This window comes from Mycothermus thermophilus (assembly GCF_041956435.1).
Source record: "Mycothermus thermophilus strain CBS 625.91 unplaced genomic scaffold VTJ04scaffold_1, whole genome shotgun sequence".
In the NCBI taxonomy this organism is placed as follows: domain Eukaryota; kingdom Fungi; phylum Ascomycota; class Sordariomycetes; order Sordariales; family Chaetomiaceae; genus Mycothermus; species Mycothermus thermophilus.
The window spans coordinates 4216014-4234232 of NW_027191427.1; the positions used below are offsets into that span (position 1 = coordinate 4216014).

At 58.5% G+C, this 18219-nt stretch overlaps 7 protein-coding genes across 7 annotated transcripts; 3 read left to right on the forward strand and 4 right to left on the reverse strand.

The window, feature by feature from the left end:
• Positions 1-1237: 1237 nt before the first annotated feature.
• On the forward strand, positions 1238-4858 carry VTJ04DRAFT_1575 (uncharacterized protein; the record flags this gene model as incomplete). The annotated part of the gene is made up of 2 exons (XM_069359277.1): positions 1238-1323; positions 1387-4858. 2 exons carry the CDS (start codon positions 1238-1240, stop codon positions 4856-4858), a joined length of 3558 nt encoding a protein of 1185 aa, XP_069224183.1.
• An 80-nt stretch (positions 4859-4938) lies between these two features.
• On the forward strand, positions 4939-5505 carry VTJ04DRAFT_1576 (uncharacterized protein; the record flags this gene model as incomplete). Its single annotated transcript, XM_069359278.1, has 2 exons — positions 4939-5011; positions 5279-5505. The coding sequence occupies 2 exons, from the start codon at positions 4939-4941 to the stop codon at positions 5503-5505; spliced, it is 300 nt and encodes a 99-aa protein (XP_069224184.1).
• A 168-nt stretch (positions 5506-5673) lies between these two features.
• VTJ04DRAFT_1577 (uncharacterized protein) lies at positions 5674-6259 on the reverse strand (the record flags this gene model as incomplete). The annotated part of the gene is made up of 2 exons (XM_069359279.1): positions 5674-5778; positions 5951-6259. The coding sequence occupies 2 exons, from the start codon at positions 6257-6259 to the stop codon at positions 5674-5676; spliced, it is 414 nt and encodes a 137-aa protein (XP_069224185.1).
• Positions 6260-6297: 38 nt separating this feature from the next.
• Positions 6298-6677, reverse strand: VTJ04DRAFT_1578 (uncharacterized protein; the record flags this gene model as incomplete). Its single annotated transcript, XM_069359280.1, has 3 exons — positions 6298-6407; positions 6464-6471; positions 6559-6677. The coding sequence occupies 3 exons, from the start codon at positions 6675-6677 to the stop codon at positions 6298-6300; spliced, it is 237 nt and encodes a 78-aa protein (XP_069224186.1).
• Positions 6678-7231: 554 nt separating this feature from the next.
• VTJ04DRAFT_1579 (uncharacterized protein) lies at positions 7232-8745 on the forward strand (the record flags this gene model as incomplete). The annotated part of the gene is made up of 2 exons (XM_069359281.1): positions 7232-7761; positions 7818-8745. 2 exons carry the CDS (start codon positions 7232-7234, stop codon positions 8743-8745), a joined length of 1458 nt encoding a protein of 485 aa, XP_069224187.1.
• Positions 8746-9380: 635 nt separating this feature from the next.
• Positions 9381-10431, reverse strand: VTJ04DRAFT_1580 (uncharacterized protein; the record flags this gene model as incomplete). Its single annotated transcript, XM_069359283.1, has 2 exons — positions 9381-9761; positions 9844-10431. 2 exons carry the CDS (start codon positions 10429-10431, stop codon positions 9381-9383), a joined length of 969 nt encoding a protein of 322 aa, XP_069224188.1.
• A 1505-nt stretch (positions 10432-11936) lies between these two features.
• VTJ04DRAFT_1581 (uncharacterized protein) lies at positions 11937-17452 on the reverse strand (the record flags this gene model as incomplete). The annotated part of the gene is made up of 2 exons (XM_069359284.1): positions 11937-14474; positions 14528-17452. 2 exons carry the CDS (start codon positions 17450-17452, stop codon positions 11937-11939), a joined length of 5463 nt encoding a protein of 1820 aa, XP_069224189.1.
• Positions 17453-18219: the final 767 nt, after the last annotated feature.

Sequence of the window (18219 nt, forward strand, 5' to 3'; positions counted from 1 at the left end):
GACGAAACACTGGAAACTCCATCCTGGGTATCCATCCGTTTCTCTCCAGGTTCCGAGTTCGCAGTAGGCATTTCACAGACTCAAGGCTCTTCTAGGATGGCTGCTGGTTACCTCTATGGTATTATCTGATCCAGGTTTTGCTACCCTCTGTTCTCAAATCCACTCGGCGCCTCCCGAGCCTCCCGAATTCCGAACGCATCCTCCGTATGGAGGACTCAGATCGATTTGGGATGGTGACTAAGAGTCAATTATTGAAGCAGTGTAACCATGGCACTTTGGAGGACACATGGCCACCCGGAATTTTCCAAAATAGATTGCTGCGAGAACGAACTCCTCCTCGGCAGTGAGAAGCGCACTGCTTGGCCGGTTGAAACACTTGTGCACAAACAAGCTCCAAACAGCCACCTCCTCATCCCAACTTTTGCCCGCTGCTCCGTCTCAAGAGAGGTGGGCAACGACGGGAAAAATGGATGACGAAAACTGCTCAAAAATATGGGACCCAATTTTAACCTCACAAACCGGGTTGGCAGTAATGGCCACAATTTGCAGTGAAGCGGGATAAAGTGTATCTTTGAATACCTATCGGAATGGATGCTCCGTCCACTTGAGGGAGGAACTCGAAAAGAGCCTATGATGCAAGCAGTGGAGGAGCCAGTGGCAGACGCACACTGTACTACACACTGTATTTTATCGACGCTCCGCAATCCACCCTGTGTTCGTCGAGCGCGCCCGGGCGCTTTTCCCCAAGTGGCTGACAAACTGGGGTTCCGCCGCTGCCGCTGCCGGCGCCAAGCGACCATGTTTCGCATCTTCCCCGTCCTGTCATCTTGGCTTCGTTGTCCATCGACAACTTGCGCTAGTGTCGCGGGTCCTTTGCCTCCTTTTCTTCTTTTTATAATTCCATAGAGCTTGTTGTCGACCGCCTTCTTCTCTTGTACTTTGAAAGCCATCGCTGGAAGCTGGCTTGCTGTTCGGTTTCATCTTAGCTTTGACAATTCCTCTGCGCAACACCTACCAAAAACCCCAGACACCTCCGAATATCCCGAATCTCTGAAGCACGAAATCTATGGCTCCGCCAATGGTATCCTCATAGCGACAGCGTTCTCACGACCAAGCGAACTCAAGTATTCTCACGTCGCACCGGTGCGCCCGCTGCGCTGGGCTGCGTTCCTTGCGAGAAGCACACAGATAGGGGAGGGGGAGCACTGAAAACCGCGGTTACCAAGGACGAGATAAGATGGCTCCTCCGAGTATCACCGTCCCTTCGCTGGCCGCGCCCACAGCGCACATGGCCACCACGACGCTTAAGGTGGAGGGCATGACGTGAGTGTTGCTCCCAGAGCCCGCCGTCGCACGCTGCGCTCTTTTTGTTTCTAACTGTCTCAGTTGCGGCGCATGCACCTCGGCCGTTGAAGCTGGCTTCAAGGGCGTCGATGGCGTCGGCAGCGTGTCCGTCAGCCTGGTCATGGAGCGCGCAGTGGTCATGCATGATCCCCAGCGCATCTCGGCCGACAGGATACGAGAGATCATTGAGGACCGAGGATTCGACGCCGAAGTTTTGTCCACAGACCTGCCCTCGCCCGCTGTTCCTCGAAAGTCCTTCGGAGCTTTCCCGACGGACGGCCCCCGGACAATGGTAACGACAGTGGGCATCAAGGGAATGACGTGCGGCGCGTGCACCTCGGCGGTGGAAGGAGGGTTCAAAGACGTCGCCGGAGTGAAGCATTTTAGCATATCGCTGCTTTCCGAACGAGCCGTCATCGAGCACGACCCCGCGCTCTTGACCGCCGCTACCATCTGCGAGATCATAGAAGACAGGGGATTTGACGCGGAGGTGGTTGAGAGCAAGGAGAAGGAGGCCGAACCGAGTGTTGCCGCAAATGGACCAAAAGGCCCGACGACAGCTACTACAACCGTCGCCATTGACGGCATGACATGCGGTGCATGTACTTCGGCAGTGGAGGAAGGGTTCAAGAAGGTTGACGGGTTGTTCCGCTTCAACATCAGCCTGCTTGCGGAGCGGGCCGTTATCACCCACGATCCAGCCAAACTCTCTGCGGAAAAGATTGTCGAGATCATCGAGGACCGCGGGTTTGATGCCAAGATCCTGTCGACGGTATTCGACTCGGCCGATCACATCACCGGCACTTCAACAGCACAGCTCAAACTCTATGGATCCCTAGATGCCGCCAATGCGACCAAGCTCGAGGACAAGTTGACTTCGCTCCCTGGAGTCAAGAGCGCCAAAATCACCCTCAGCACCGCTCGCCTCACCGTGGTTCACCTGGCCCATGTGACGGGCCTAAGGGCCATCGTTGAGGCGGTTGAGGCTGAAGGCGTGAACGCCCTGGTGGCCGACAACGACGACAACACGGCTCAGATCGAGTCCCTGGCCAAAACTCGTGAGATCAATGAGTGGCGCAGGGCATTCTATGTCTCGGCCTCTTTCGCGCTCCCGGTGTTCCTGATTAGTATGATCTTTCCCATGTGGCTTAAGCCGCTGGATTTTGGCGCGATCCGGCTTTGCCCCGGACTCTACCTTGGCGATTTTGTCTGCATGGTCTTGACAATACCCGTCCAGTTCGGTATTGGAAAACGTTTCTACGTGGCAGCCTGGAAGTCGCTCAAGCACGGCTCCCCGACCATGGACGTCCTCGTGGTTCTCGGCACCTCATGTGCCTTCTTCTTTAGCGTCATGGCCATGCTCGTCTCCATCGTGTTCCCGCCGCACACCCGGCCAAGCACCATTTTCGACACGAGCACCATGCTCATCAGCTTCATCTCGCTCGGCCGCTTCCTTGAGAACCGTGCCAAGGGTCAGACATCCAAGGCCCTCTCGCGGCTCATGTCCCTCGCGCCGTCCATGGCTACTATTTATGCCGATCCCATCGCGGCCGAGAAGGCGGCCGAGGGATGGAACAGCGACGCTCCGGTCGACGATCCGAAGCAGCCATTCGAGGGCAACGCTGTCGAAGAGCGCGTCATCCCGACGGAGCTCATCCAGGTCGGAGACATCGTCATCCTGCGTCCGGGAGACAAAATTCCAGCTGACGGCGTGCTTGTCCGCGGCGAGACGTACGTGGATGAGAGCATGGTGACGGGCGAGGCCATGCCGGTCCAAAAGACCAAGGGCAGCTTCCTGATCGGCGGCACTGTCAACGGCCATGGCCGTGTTGATTTCCGCGTCACTCGGGCTGGTCGTGACACGCAACTGAGCCAGATTGTCAAGCTTGTCCAGGATGCCCAGACAAATCGCGCGCCCATCCAGCGCCTGGCCGACTTACTCGCGGGTTACTTCGTCCCGGTCATTCTGGTCCTCGGCTTCTTGACCTTCTTCGTGTGGATGGTGCTCAGCCACGTCCTTCCACATCCTCCCAAGATCTTCCTCGAAGATACGAGCGGCGGCAAGATCATGGTGTGCGTCAAGTTGTGCATCTCTGTCATTGTGTTTGCATGCCCGTGCGCTCTCGGCCTTGCCACCCCGACCGCTGTCATGGTGGGCACCGGCGTCGGCGCCGAGAACGGCATCCTGGTCAAAGGCGGCGCGGCGCTCGAGACAACAACCAAGATCACGCACGTTGTTTTGGACAAAACGGGTACCCTGACGTACGGCAAGATGAGCGTTGCCAAAGCCACCCTGGCGTCCCCCTGGCAGGACACCGACTGGCGTCGCCGTCTATGGTGGACCATTGTCGGCCTGGCAGAGATGGGCAGCGAGCACCCGATCGGCAGAGCTGTCCTCGCCGCCGCCAAGGAAGAGACGGGCCTCCCTCCGGATGCTACGCTGGATGGCAGCGTCGGCGACTTTTCTGCCGCTGTCGGCAAGGGCATCACGGCGCGCGTTGAGCCCGCCACCTCGGCCGAGCGCATCCGCTACACCGTCCTGATCGGCAACGTCGCCTTCCTCCGCGAAAACGGCGTCACGGTCCCCGAATCCGCCGTCGAAGCCTCGGAACGCGTCAACGCCGCTCACAGCTCCACCACCTCTACTTCAACCCCCAAACCCGGCGGCGCCGCCGGAACAACCAACATCTTCATCGCCATCGACTCCACCTACGCCGGCCACCTCTGCCTGTCCGACACCATCAAAGAAGGCGCCGCAGCGGCCATCCAGGCGCTCCACCGCATGGGCGTGCGCACCGCCATGGTGACGGGCGACCAACAATCCACCGCGCTCGCCGTCGCCGCGGCCGTGGGCATCCACCCGGACGACGTGTACGCGGGCGTCTCGCCGGACCAGAAGCAAGCCATCATCCGGCAGCTGCAATCGACGCCGTTCCACACGGGCCGCAGGGCCCGCAAGGCGGTGGTGGCCATGGTCGGCGACGGCATCAACGACTCCCCCGCCCTGGCGACGGCCGACGTGGGCATTGCCATGTCGAGCGGCACCGACGTGGCCATGGAGGCGGCCGACGTGGTGCTCATGCGCCCTGACCGGCTCATGGACGTGCCCGCCGCGCTGGACCTGGCGAGGTGTATTTTTAGGCGCATCAAACTCAACCTCCTCTGGGCGTGCGTGTACAACGCCGTCGGACTACCCTTCGCCATGGGCCTGTTCCTGCCGCTCGGGTGGCACATGCACCCCATGATGGCGGGCGCGGCCATGGCGGCGAGCAGCGTCAGCGTGGTGACGAGCAGCTTGTTTTTGAAGCTGTGGAAGAGGCCGCGGTGGATGGAGGAGCTGGAGGCGGAGGGACGCGGGGAGGAGGTGGCGCCCGCGAGGGTGGGAGTGGTGGGCAGGGTGGCGGAGTGGGTGAGAGATGCGGTGGGTGCGGTGGTAGGATGGGAGGGACGGAAGAGGGGAGGGGAAGGGTACGTGCCGTTGGCGAATCTGGATGGGCCGGAGCAACAGGCTTGATGATGTTTTGGAGGAAGGTGGTTGGAGTTGGGTTGTTTGGTTGGAGTTGGGGGCTTGGAGTGCATGTTCGAAAGAGCTGCATGTTTCATTTTGTTCTTTTTCCCTCTTACTTGCATGCCGCGGTATGTTGCGGTGGTGCTGCTGTTTTCTTGAGTACCAACTTGGCTTAAGCGCATATACCTCTACAGTCACCAATTACTTTTCATGATAACGTGGTGTATGGAGTATTGTTTAGTGTCGTAGTGTGTGTCGACGACGGGTCATGATGGTAATGTTCGCATATCTCGGATGGTCGAGTCTATGAAGAAATGAGTTGCCAGCCATTTTAGCTCAGCTTATTTTGGCGTCCTTAGCTGCCCAACACTTGATTAGGTTGTCATGATGAAATGTGAGGGTATCTCGTCCATTGATTTTGTCTAGCCGATAAGTCCTTGGACCGGTATGTATGTAGTAGTTATCCATTTATCGTTTTGCGTAGTAAGCAAATGCAACATCACCTGCGCCTCTTCACCCCAACACTGGCGAGTTGGATGGCCCTGAGGGCACTGTCCAACATCTACCTCGCGACGAGACCAACCGATCTTGTTGTTTCTCCAGGGATGGGCAGGTCTCTTTATATTCATGCCCCTGACAACAACAGCCTGTAACCTCAACCTTTGCTCACGTGTCCACCTTCATGCTGAGCAGAGCAGGCGCCGGGCTGAGAAGGTTAGTTGGCTGTTGTCGTATGTAGTAAGCAACCCAAGCTCTATCGAGCTATTATGCTCACGCCAACAAAATCCTTCCCAGGCAGACGGATTTTTGTTGGTTTGGTTCTAAAACGCAGGCTGCAGGTAGGCCTTCAACGCCTTGACGGCGTCGCCGTCGTGCGCCTTGAGAAGCTCGGTGGCTTTGGGCTTGGAGAGTTCCAGCTCGTCGACCTAGGTGAGGGAGAAGGGATCAGTTATTAGCGCCTGGGTTGTTTCGTTTACACCACGACTTCTATGTACATAGATGGTACACATGCGAGCAAAGAAAAAACACAATCTAATAGAGAAAAAAAAATAAAAAAAAATAAAAAATAAACAAAACGCAGGAGAAGTGGAAACTAACCAGCAACTTAACATCCGCCGCATCAACTTTCACATTCTTCTTGGGCGCCGTCGCCTGCCCGGCACCAGCTCCCCCGGAACCCAGAGCGGACATGGCGTTCTTAACGGCCTCGGTGTCGACCTTGCCGGCGCCCGCGGCGGCAGCGGCCTCGTCATCGTCGGCCCGGGAGTCGTCGAGCTTGCTGAGGGCGGCGGCAGCCTTGCGGTCCTCGGCCGACTTGGCCTTGGCCGTGGCGGATTCGTCCTCGACGTCGGCCGAGGTCGTGGCGCCCTCGTGGATGGTGGTGGGTTGGCGGTCTTCGGCGGCCATTGTTGTTGTTGTTGTTTGTTGTGTGGCTATGTATTACGCTACTGTACGAGCGGCCGGCCGGGTATGGATCTGACTGGGGATGGTACTCGGCGTCGAGGTTCAAGGTAGGTGTGCGGTGAGGTGTGTCGGACCGGCCCGGGGAATGGCCCTGGATCGTCGGGTGGTCAGCACGGAGGGAGTGAACTGGGGTTAGAGAGCTCGTACCTGAATTACTATGCAGGAGGTTGCAGTATTGGGATGAGGGAATGTATGGATCGAGGGTCGAAGTTGAGGCGCAGTCACGTATGGAAGGCAGTTACAGAATCCAGATGCGGCGCTGTCCACTGCAAATTGGATGCAGCGTCCAGTGTTCAGCGGCGGGAGATGCCCCGCACCCAATCGCCTGCGGACCGGGATCAGAGGGGTTGGGTCGCAGCATGGACAACTAAACTGCCCAAAAGTCACCTTTTAGTAAGCGGGGCACTTGAGCCGCAAAATGCAGCAAAACCATTGGCCAATGCCCCAGTCCAACACAGTCACACTGACGCTGGCGGTTCCCGTCGGCATCCATTTTGGAGTTTCCCGTTCCAGTTTTTTGTTTGACTCACTTCACCAAGAAAGGAAGAAACAATGAAAACCAAAGTCAAGGTCCCAAACTACATCAACCGTCACTCCTCCGAGCCTGTCCAGCCCCGATCCTCCCGATCCTCCCGTCCGCCGTAAGCCCGGCCCATCCAAACGCCCGCCCAGCCATTACACAGCGTTGGTGGCCCTGCAGCCTGCCATCTCGTTGCTACATCTTGCAACGTCCTGCTTCATCTCGCACCGCTTAGCAAAAGGCGTCACCGCAAGCAGTCCGACCGCTGCATGCTCTCCGTGTTCCGGGCCAGCCGCCTTCGCCCGTACCTGTTCCCGTCCCGTCTCCGAGAGTCTTGCAAAGACAAGTGGTATAAGTGTGCCCCGGCCCCGCCCTCCAGGCCATCATCCATCGCCATGTTTCAAACAAAGATCGAGATTGTCAAGATGGGCGAGGCGATACCCGGCACCGGCAACTTCACCTGGCAGGCCCGCGACTGGGCTCCGGACTCGTGGCGCTCCAAGCCCATCAAGCAGTGTCCCGAGTACCCGGACAAGGCCGCCCTCGAGAAGGCCACCGCCACCCTGCGCAAGCTGCCCCCCATCGTCCACCCGCGCGAGATCGTCCAGCTGCGCCAGCACCTGCGCGATGTCGCCCACGGCAAGGCGTTCCTTCTTCAGGGCGGCGACTGCGCAGAGCTGTTTGACTACTGCCGCCAGGACGCCATCGAGTCCAAGATCAAGCTGCTGTTGCAGATGAGCTTGGTCCTGCTCTGGGGCGCCAACAAGAGGGTTGTGCGTATCGGGCGTCTGGCTGGTCAGTATGCGAAGCCGCGCTCGAGCCCGCACGAGATTATTGACGGCCGCGAGGTGCCGTCCTTCCGCGGCGATATCCTCAACGGCTTCCATCCGGACGAGCGCGAGCTTGATCCGGACAGGATGGTGAAGTGAGTACTCTCCGTTTTCATAGCAAGATTCATACACACCTCTAACGCTTTCCCAGGGCCTACCACCACTCCGCCGCCACGCTCAACTACGTCCGCGCCGCCATCTCCAACGGCATCGCCGACCTGAACCGCCCTCTCGACTGGGGCCTGGGCCACGTCCGCGACCCGGAGCTCAAAGCCAAGTACGAAAAAGCCGTCACCTTCCTCAAAGACATGCGCAACTTCATGCACACCATCGGCGCCGAGAACGAAAAGTTCCACACGGTCGACCTCTTCACCAGCCACGAGGGCCTGCTGCTCGAGTACGAGGAGGCGCTGACCCGCCACCTCGACGACCCGCGCTCCCCTCCGACCCAACCGCGCAAGGAGTGGTACAACACGTCGGCCCACTTCCTCTGGATCGGCGACCGCACGCGCCAGCTCGACCACGCGCACGTCGAGTACTTCCGCGGCATCGCCAACCCGCTGGGCGTCAAGATCGGCCCCACCACCCCGCCGGGGGACCTGCTCGGCCTGCTGCGCGCCCTCAACCCGGCCCGCGAGCCCGGCAAGGTGACCCTCATCACCCGCTACGGCGCCGACAAGGTGGCGTCGCTGCTGCCCGCGCACATCCGCGCCGTCGAGGACAGCGAGTACGCGGGAACCGTGGTCTGGCAGTGCGACCCCATGCACGGCAACACCAAGTCGGTCGCGGGCGGCATCAAGACGCGCCGGTTCGGCGACATCTTCAGCGAGCTGCAGCAGACGCTGCGCATCCACAAGGAACAGGGCAGCTACCTGGGCGGCGTCCACCTTGAGCTGACAGGCGACGCGGTCACCGAGTGCCTCGGCGGCAGCGAAGGGTTGGAGGAGGACGACCTGTCCACCAACTACACGAGCTTTTGCGATCCGCGGTTGAACGAGAAGCAGGCGCTCGAGCTGGCGTTTTTGATTGCCGATCATTATAGGAGCGAGCGCGAGGATTTGGAGGAGGGAAGTTACTAGGTTCTAGGCGTTGAGAGCAGGGTAGGGACTGATTGTTTTTGTGGCAATGCGGATAATGGGTTTTTGGGTGCTTAGGTCAGACGGACGGTTGAATTCCTTTCACATGTTGTATAGCATAGACAAAATCTCGAAAAGCAGCCACACTGGCTGCGGTTAGACTAAAGTATTGCTACTAGAAAGTTGTTGTTGGTTTGTGGTTTTTGAATGAATCTAGATATTCCTCAGAACCGGTCCGGCTCTAACTATCGGCCTTGCTGCTATGTGTCATGAGTTGTGTCAATTGAGTTTGCTCCTGTCGACCCCAACTCTATATGACTTAATTAACTCTTCCTGCCCTTTCTTGCTCTCCTCTTTCTCATCCCGTTGATTCCTTCGTCACATACATGCCATCGCATGACATACCTGAATTGGATGGATGGATGGATGAACCCCCAACAACTCCGTGCTCCATATCATCTGTGAGTCTCTCTGCCAACCAACCCAGTCGATCCCCTCTAGTCACAGCTCTCAACCATCAGGTCTCTCTTTCTGTCGCCGAACTGCTTCTCCCCGCCTTCCCTTCACAAAACACTCCTCACCCCTCCTCCTCCTCCCCCTATCTCCTTCTTCCTCTCACCACCACCCTGACCACCCCGTCACAAAAGCGTAATCACCTGCTGCCCCTCAAACGCATCCCCCTGCTCCAGCGTCGTCCACCCGGACACGCTGCCCGGTTCGATGCAGAGCATCTGCTTGTAGCCGTCCTTGGGCTCGAAATCGCCCATGCCCTTGGCTTTCTCGATCCACGGGTTCCACACCACCACGTCCGTCAGGTTGTCGCGGGTCACGCGGAACTTGGGGCCCTCGGCGTCCGAGACGACGACCTCGGCTGAGGGCGAGGACGGAGTGTAGACGCGGTCGGTTTCGCCCGCGATGGTCAAAGGGTCGGGGTGTGGGGTGGAAGTGGTGCCTGCGGGAAGGAGTTTGTCGAGGTAGGGGGTGGAGGAGAGGCCGGTGATTGTGACGGTGGAGATGTCCTGGTTGAGAAGTTAGTACCATTATCGTTGTTGTTTGTTTCTGTTGGTTCAGAGTCGGGGATATGTATGGCTTGTAACGTACATCAACGCGCAGATACGTATGGAACAAGACCTGGCAATCAAACGGCTTCTCGCCGTCGTTGGTCACGACCAAGCCCGTGGCCAGGCTATCCCGCGTCAAGGTGACGCTGTAGATAAGATTAAACGCAAACGGCCAGCGCTCGCGCGCCAGGGGGTCCAGTCCCGCAGCGGCCGACGAGAGCCCAAAATCCAGCTTCACGTTGGCCCCGCCCGAGGCCAGCCCCGACTCGGACGTCGACTTGCCCAGGAACTCCCAGCGCGAGGTGCGCGCGAAGCCGTGCTGCGGGAGCTGCTTGGTCTGCTCGTGGTCCGGGGCCGTGCCGAAGACGGGGAACACGAGGGGGATGCCTCCCCGCACGGCTTTCGAGCCGTCCAGCTTGGCCGCCGAGCTCAGCCACAGCTTCTCGTCGCCCGCCGCGTCCTTCCAGCTGATGACGGTCGCGCCGTGCAGCAGCACCTCGACCGACTCGCCCGTCGGCAGCTCGGCGCGCACGCGCGAGTTGTCGTCCGAGAAGGTGACGATGGCTTGCGGCGGGAGACCGGGCGTGGCGACGCCCAGGCCCTTGGGTTTGTTGGGGCGTTCGACCATTTTGGGGGTTTGGTTTGGTTTGGGATTCTCGGGGGTGTTGGAAGAGGAGGAAGGAAGAAGAGGTGGTAGTGGTAGAGGTAGAGGTTGGACGGGAAGTTGTTGGGGAAGAGAAGTAGGTGGGAGAGTAGTTGATGGGTTGGAGAGTTGGCGGGGCTGGTGGAGGTTGAGAGGTGTTGACACACAAAGAGTCGTCTGATTCCCAAAGAGATTGGGATTAAAAAGGGTTGACGTCGAATGTTGAGGTTGCAATCGTGAGACCGGAGAGCCGGTTAGGTAAATCGCCTGTGTGCTTAGCAGTGGTTTTAAGTGTCGGGGTCGAAGGAGGAGGGGGGAAAGAGATGTTAAGACGTTAGCAGATGCTTGGGCACTGCGGGGTAGGTCAAGCAGCTGGGTTTCACTTTCACCTCCAACTCGGCGGGGAGGGAGGGGCTTGGAGCTCTTCCTTTAAACTAGAGGTCCAGTCTAGGATCTAGCTCTTGGAAAAGGGGCAACGAGACATCACCCTATACAATGCTCTGAAGGCATCCCAAGCTCAATCAACTATCGACCAGCCACCTGAACCACTTGAACCACCTGAAGCAGCAAACTCGAAAAGAAGATCGTCAAACCCAGTTTGATCCAACCTTCACCGGCCCGCCCACTTCCATGCAACCTGTGGTGCCCTCGAAACACCAACCAACCGGGAACTACCTGAGGTCAACTCTTCCTGGACCAAAATCAAGAAGTCTGGTAGCTAGGGCACTCAGTCCAAGGACATCATCAAGCTGTCACATCTATTGCCTTTGTGTGGTTGGTGTAGTAAGAGGCTCAAGATCAACCAAGCTGAGCACTTGAGGTTTCAGGTCAGGAGGTGACCCGAGCTTGCGGGGTCAAGCTTCCATCGCAACGCATCGAACATTCCAAGCCTTCCTCGACGTGCATGACCTGAAACATGTGGCGCAGGTCCCCCCACTAAACCAAGCTCTGGCCTATAAGATCTACCGAGTATATAATTTTACTTGCCTGACTGAGGTGAACTGTGTGTCATCGTCTATTTCAGGCTGAGCAAGCCTCAAGTATACCAATGGAACTCAAGACCTGGTTTTACATACACCCAAGTCCAACATCGAATTGACATGGCTTGTGTAGGCTGTCGGCTCATTCCCTAGCATTGAGTCCAAGTCCATGTCATTCTATTGACCAAGTCTCTCATGCCTATGAACCGATGAATGCTTTGCTTTGCCTGTGCTGTGCTGTGCTGTGCTTGTGTCATGTAAAAGACAACAAACCAAAACTCCAAACTCCTCCCTTCCGAACCCATTATGAATAGTATTGTGTCTTCTACCAATAACCCATCCTTTTCCCCCAACCCAACCAACCGAACCAAGCCATACAAACGCCGCCAATAATGAAAACAAGACAAATGACTATGCAATGAGCAATGAATGGCCGAATGCCCAAACCCACTCAAAACACTCACTCAGACAAAAAACCAGTCATAGTACACCAACTCAGGTAAGACCAACTCAACTCTCGGGCGCCATCATCCTTCCCCGCCTTTCCGCTTCAATCAACTCCCTCCGCATATCCATAAACACGTCCTCGATCTGGAACACCTCCTCCCTCGACAGTCGCGCCGACCGGAGCTGCTCGAGTCCGCTGCGGAAGAGGTCCATGATTTTCTGCGCCTGGGTGGCCTCGGGTACCTCCTCGGTCGTCGGTTCCTCGACTGCTGGCATCTCGACATCTGCTGTCGCTGCCGTGGGAGCGGGTTGTTGTTGCTGTTGCGGCTCCTTCTTCTCCTCCTCGACGACGCCGACGACATCGGCGGCCACGGGGGGTGGCATGTCCACAGCCATCGAATCTTCCGGCTCCTCCATGGATTGCGGAGGTGCGGGCGCGGGCGCAGCGTCCTCCTGTCCCACCGTCACCGAAGCGTCCACCACCAACCACTGCTGTTGGCGGAACTCGAGCGCAATCTGCGACTGCACGTCGTCGTCATTCTCTTCCACCTCCATTGCGACAACGACATCTCCGCCAGCAGCAGCATCCCCCTCCTCCTCGGCCTTGGCAGGAGCAGCAACCCTTTCCTCCTCTTGAGAGACCAACTCGGTCGATGAGCTGGGGATGCGTTCCTCCTCCTGCGGCTCATTCGTCTTCTCTTCCCGCACAGCCGGCAGCACATCCATCTCGGTCGACGCGCCAACCTCAACAATAACTCCACTGCCGGCTTCCTCCTGAGACGACGCCAGCTCTTGGCTGCTGGTCTCCCCGGCATCGCGCCGCCGGCGCTTCGGACTGGACTCCTGCGCCTTGGAGGAAGACGAGGCGGGTCTCTTGCGCTTCTGACGCCCACCACCCCTCGTCTTCCTCTGGGAGCTCGGAGCTGCGGGTGTCGTCGTCTCTTCTTCAGCTTCTTCCGCTGCGGTAGCGGCAGCAGCAGCCGTAGCCTTCACCGGCGATGAAGTAGCCGCAGCCGCTGCAGCCGCAGCCGCAGCCTCAGCCGCCGCGCTAGCCCTGGTCCTGCGCGCCGGAAGCACACGCTTCGGCTTTCCCTTCTCCGGGCTCTCGACCACCACAATGCAGTCCGCCGCGGGCGAGGGATCCCGTTTCTCAGGCGACGCCGACGCAGTCACCTGGCGGTGCTCGGCGTTGTCGGGTTTGCCCGAGTCCAGTTCCGCCACCAGCTGCAGGAGGCCTGAGTCATCGATGCCTTCGTCGTATTGGGTCATGCTGTTGGTTGGGATGATGCCGTGGGTGGTAGTAGTAGTGGTGGTAGGTTGAGCATCGGTGGCTGCTGTTGTCGCCGCCGCTTTCGTCCTGGTAGGAGTCCGCGGCATGGGGCTCGTCGGGGCATCCACGTATTCGTCGCCGTCGGATTTCGGAGTCGGGGTCTCCTGTGCCTGTTTCTGAGAGATCCGCGCCGAGCGACGCGGAGTGGTCGGGGCCGGAGCTGCAGATTTGGCAGGCTGCTGAGGGGGCTGCGGCTCTTCGACAACCGGAGCCTGGGCCTCCTGGACAGGGTCAAGCAGCATGCTATCCTCCACCACCTCGTCCAGAGCAGGAACTTCCGACACCACCTTCTCCACCGCGTTCACCGGACTGCTCGGAACCTCGGCCTCGTCGTTGACTTGGGGCAACGACACAACGGTAGACCAGCCGCGCCGACTCGTCGGGTCGGGCACAACGGCCTGCTGCCGGCCGGGGTTCGGCGAGCCCGAGACCGGCGACGACGAGAACTGCCAATCATCAAGGAGGCTGTGGCTCGCAGACCTGGACCTTATCTCGGCCGCCAGCGGATTGCCTCGGACCTCAGGGGGCGATGAGGGAGGGTCGGTCAGATCATTCTCCTCCGCCATGACGGTGAACTGGCCGCGACGAGGAGTTGGCGTCGACGAGATGTAATCGGCATACCTGCTCTGGCGTTCTGGCGTCGCGGCTTGACGGGTTCGGGCGCCTGCGTTCCTTCCTTTACCGCCGGGGCTGGAGCGAATCTCGGGGAAGAGAACGGCATTCTCGCGTTGGCGATCGCGAACCTCCTTCTGATGCTCCGTCAAGACTTGTGACTCGAGCGGGCTGCTCGGCTCGGGCGGCTCGATGGGTGCAAACTGTATTTGCGTGTCGTCATGCCGAGGACGTGTTCGTTGGTTGGTCGAGAGCGATGACTTCTCGGCATGTCCGCTTGTAGGCCTCGGACCGGGCGTAGGGGTTGCTCTCCGACTGCTGGACAGGGTGGAAGGCAGCATCGGAAGGCTGATGTCCTCAAAGGAGTCCACGAACGACAACTGCTGTCCAGCATACTTAACACTGGATGTCTCCAGGCCTGGTAGGATAATGTCGGCATGGAGCTGCAGTTGCACCAAACAAGTCTTGAGTTCTTCGGGGTACTCCAGGTGCTCGGCATGGGCAAACAGCCTGTTCCACAGGGAAATGGCCGAGTTGACGATGCTCCGATGGCACGAAGAGAGCGAGGCGCAGAAGAAGCGTTCAAGACTCTGGAGGTGCTGTTCGGGCTTCTCCATGTCGGAAATCAGATTGGACAGCTTGTCCCAGACCAGTTTCATCTGCGTGAGTTAGCATAAGGTGAGTGAAAAGAACATGACATGACTAGACTTACCGCTGCAAGGACGGAGGGCGTCTGGCCGCCGATCAGCCGATTTTCGTCCCGGAACCAAGCCAAAAGCCCGTCCTGGAGAGAGACCATGGCCCGAAGGAACAGCTGGCGATTGCACCGGTCAAAGAAGCCGCCAATTTCCTTGAACAACTGGACTGCCGAGTCGGAGTCGATGGAATCCGAGGGGGCGTAGAGATATTTGAGGACCTCGTTGATGGTCTTGTAGAGGTTGTCGAACGTGTCGAAGGAAGCCGAACGGGAGCCGGCGAGGCTGGTGCCCCAAAGCCGCTTCCGAGCAGCATCAACAGCTTGACGGTCGCGCGGCTGCGTCGCAACCGAGACAAGCTCCGTCACGTACTTGACGCAAGTCGCCGATGACTCCACAGCTCCGGTCGTCGAGAACATGTCGGAAAGGATCTTGGCCAGGGGCTCGAGAATGGCGATGGCCACCCCGGCGTCTCCAGTCTCCTCACGCACGCGTTCAAAGGTCGCATAGAAAAGCGACTCCCAGTGCTTGGATGGCAGGTTCGGCGTCGACTTGATTCCGCGCTCGAGTACCTTGACGATGTCGCGGTAGTCGTGGCCAATCGGGGTCTCGCCGGTGGTGCTCGTCGAGCGGTGACTATGCTGGTCAGGTTCGAGCCAGGCAGAGATGTTCTCGGCAACCAAAAGCCACATTCCGTAGGGTCGTGAAATTTCCATCGGGACGGTCGACATGAGTTCCTGTGCTAGATCCATCTTCGCCTTGGGGCCCTTGGAGGCGAAGAAAGGGGCGAAGACGGAAGCAAAGAAGTCCGCAAAATCCTTGTCATCTGGGATGCCGGGTGGAAGACTCGACAAAATGGAAAAGAGGACCGACAGGGGAGCCTTCGTCAGCGGTTGGTGCTTGCCGGTCTTCTCTGTGAATGGGAGCAGGCCGAGCGAGTTGATCATGGCCTCAACGTAAGCCCTTGTCGCGAGAAGGAACTCGACCACGCTGCCTTGGGCATCTTTCCCGTCACCCGCCAACCCCCGTTTCCAGATCTTGTCCAGGAGACCCAGAGCTTCGGTGACAAAGAGCGCCGTGTCCCGTGAGACCTTGATCTCTTTGGCTGCAGCTGAGGCAACACTCGAGACCAGGGACTGCCAGAGGCGACGAGCCGCGCTGTCGGGCCTAGCCAGGGAGACATACTCCTGTGAGAGAATCGGCTCAACCACGGCGAAGATCCGGTTCGGATTGCGCCTGACCCATTTCGAGTCGACGGCCGGCAGCTCTTCCGGTTTCACGAACGCGGTGTCCACGATCCGGTCGACCTTCCATGTCCGAGGGGTTGTGCAGTCAAAGAGGCCTGCCAAGATGGCGCTCGCCTGGCGGAGGTTGTCTTCGGCAGCCTCGGCGGCCGGGTCCAGCAGCTTCGTAAAGACGGGTTGAACGCTGGTATCCCAGTACGTGTCGAGGAGAGTCGTGGGCGCGTTGGGCCGGAAGGCGTAGTAGAAGAGATTGCAAATCCCGCCCAGGACGGCGCGCCGCAACTCCTCCGACGTCTTCCCGGAACCTTTCCGCCTAAGCTGGCTAATGAGAGGAGCCGACAGGGTGGCCAGGTTCTTGGGCGATGCCTGCTCCTCAACATGCATGAGATACACCAGTCGGCCCCAAGCCTGGTTGGCAGCAACCTTGGTGGGGAAGTCGGTGCTGTTGAAGCAGTTCTGGATGATTTGGAGCCAAGGCCTGGCGTGCTCCCACTTGTCGAGGCGGATGCGAAGGAGGAGAGTAACAACACTCCAGATCTGGGGTACGACAGCCGACTCATGCTTGTCCTTGGACATGGCCGTGAGCGTCTCCTCGTAGTATTGAATGTAGCGGCGCTCCTCGTGCTCGAGGTTAAGAATCTCCATGACCTTGCGAGAGAGCTGCCTCTCATGGCCGATGGTGAAGGCGGCCTCAAAGCCCAGGGCAATCGCGGCAGACCGGATATCCTTGATGCTGCTGAGCATATCGGTAAACAGATCGAGAAGCCAGTCTGAGTGTAAGATCATAAGCTGCTTGGATTGCTGGACGAGCTTGCGGTAGATCAAGACCCTTGACAAGACGATGCTCTTGCCCGTGATGTGCTCCTCGATGCTGCGGAGCGACGAGACTAATCGGCCCACCCGGTCCGACGTCATCACCTTGGCGGAAAAGTTCTGTAGTGAGATGACCTGCATGAGGCGGCGAGCTGTGTCCTTGGGCGTGGATGCGTCCCCGAAACAACGGATGCAGTGCTCAATGATGAAGACGGCAAAGTCGTTGGAGATGGTCGACGCGATGGCTGGAAAGTGAAGGAAAGTGTTGAGCAGGTTGAGTGCGCTGTTGACCAAAGAGCTGTCGATGTTGCCTTCAGGCGTCTTGGCCAAGATATCTCGCTGCATGAACTGCGTAAAGAGGGTCATCTTCTCCTGGAGGGCGACACGATCTGGAAGGTTGTTGGAAGCCTTCCAGGCCCGTGTCATCATGAGATAGGCATCGAGCTTGGAGGCGCGGTCCCCGCCGGCCAGCTGTTGAAGGGTGGACTCCAACATGGTGGCCAAATTGACGGGAGGCTCGCTGTCGCCAGACACCGGACCTAGGACGTTCGGCGAGGGAAGGGCGTTCTTGAGGATGGACTTGATGGGCTTGGATGCGCTCCGGGGCAGAGAGACAGGGGTGGGGTGATCGGAGTAGACTGGGGGCTCTTTGTACTCTGCCTTGGCCGAAAAGCCAACCTTCTTTTGACGACGGGATGTCGATGTGGCAGCGTCGGAGGCGGGGGATTGGAAACCGGGAGGAGTATGGACGTTCAAACCGGCGTCGATGCAGGCCAGGGGAGGTCGGATGGCGGATGCGCCGTCATGTTGGGCTTCCCGGGGCGGTGTAGGCGGTCTCTCGGGGAGGGAGCTCAAGAGACACGACAGCACGACCGGAGATGACATGCTGCTGCGTCGACGGGTGTCCGAGAGGGAGAGAAGACACAGGCGTGCTGCGTCCTGCAGCCAATTAATGCGTCTCGGGCGTGATGGTCGAGCTGCGGTGCATCGAAGTTGATATCTCGAAGCTCTTGGGAGATGAAAAAAGACAAGATGAGAAAATCAGATGAAAGGGGGAACCGAAACCCAAGATGGCACCGCAAACACCAGACGACAACGCCAAAGACAGGAAAAGAGAGAGAGTCGGGGAGAGGCTAGGCCGTCGTGGTTCACAGGATGTGATGCCACGATAGACCAGCAAGCGTCGTGATGAAGAGGGATGACGATGATGGATGCAAGCTACGATGTGCCGGGATGGCCAGGCAATTAATTGGGGTCCTTTTTTGACGCGGTCGCGTAACGGCGGAGCGCGTCTGCACCGCGTTGCAACCGCTTTGCACTTTGCTGAAAGGGCCTCGTTCCGCGCCGGCTCCACATAGGCCCCACACTTCAGCCTCCCGCTTTCACCTTAGGTAACCCTGGTCCCTGCCTCCCGATTTGGTCAGCCGAAGGTGACAGAAGGCAGGAACAGGTCCCAAGCAGCCCAGCATGTATCAACCTGGAAACTCTGGTGGGAAAACTTCCACTCCCTAGAAAAGAAAGATGTGATGTTGAGATGTCTGATGAATTTCAAAGGCTTACACGGAACAAGTTGTGAGAGTTATTGATGAATGACGTGAGGTGACGGAAAAAGACTTTATAAGTAACTTCCGGCTCGACCTGGACTATGACCC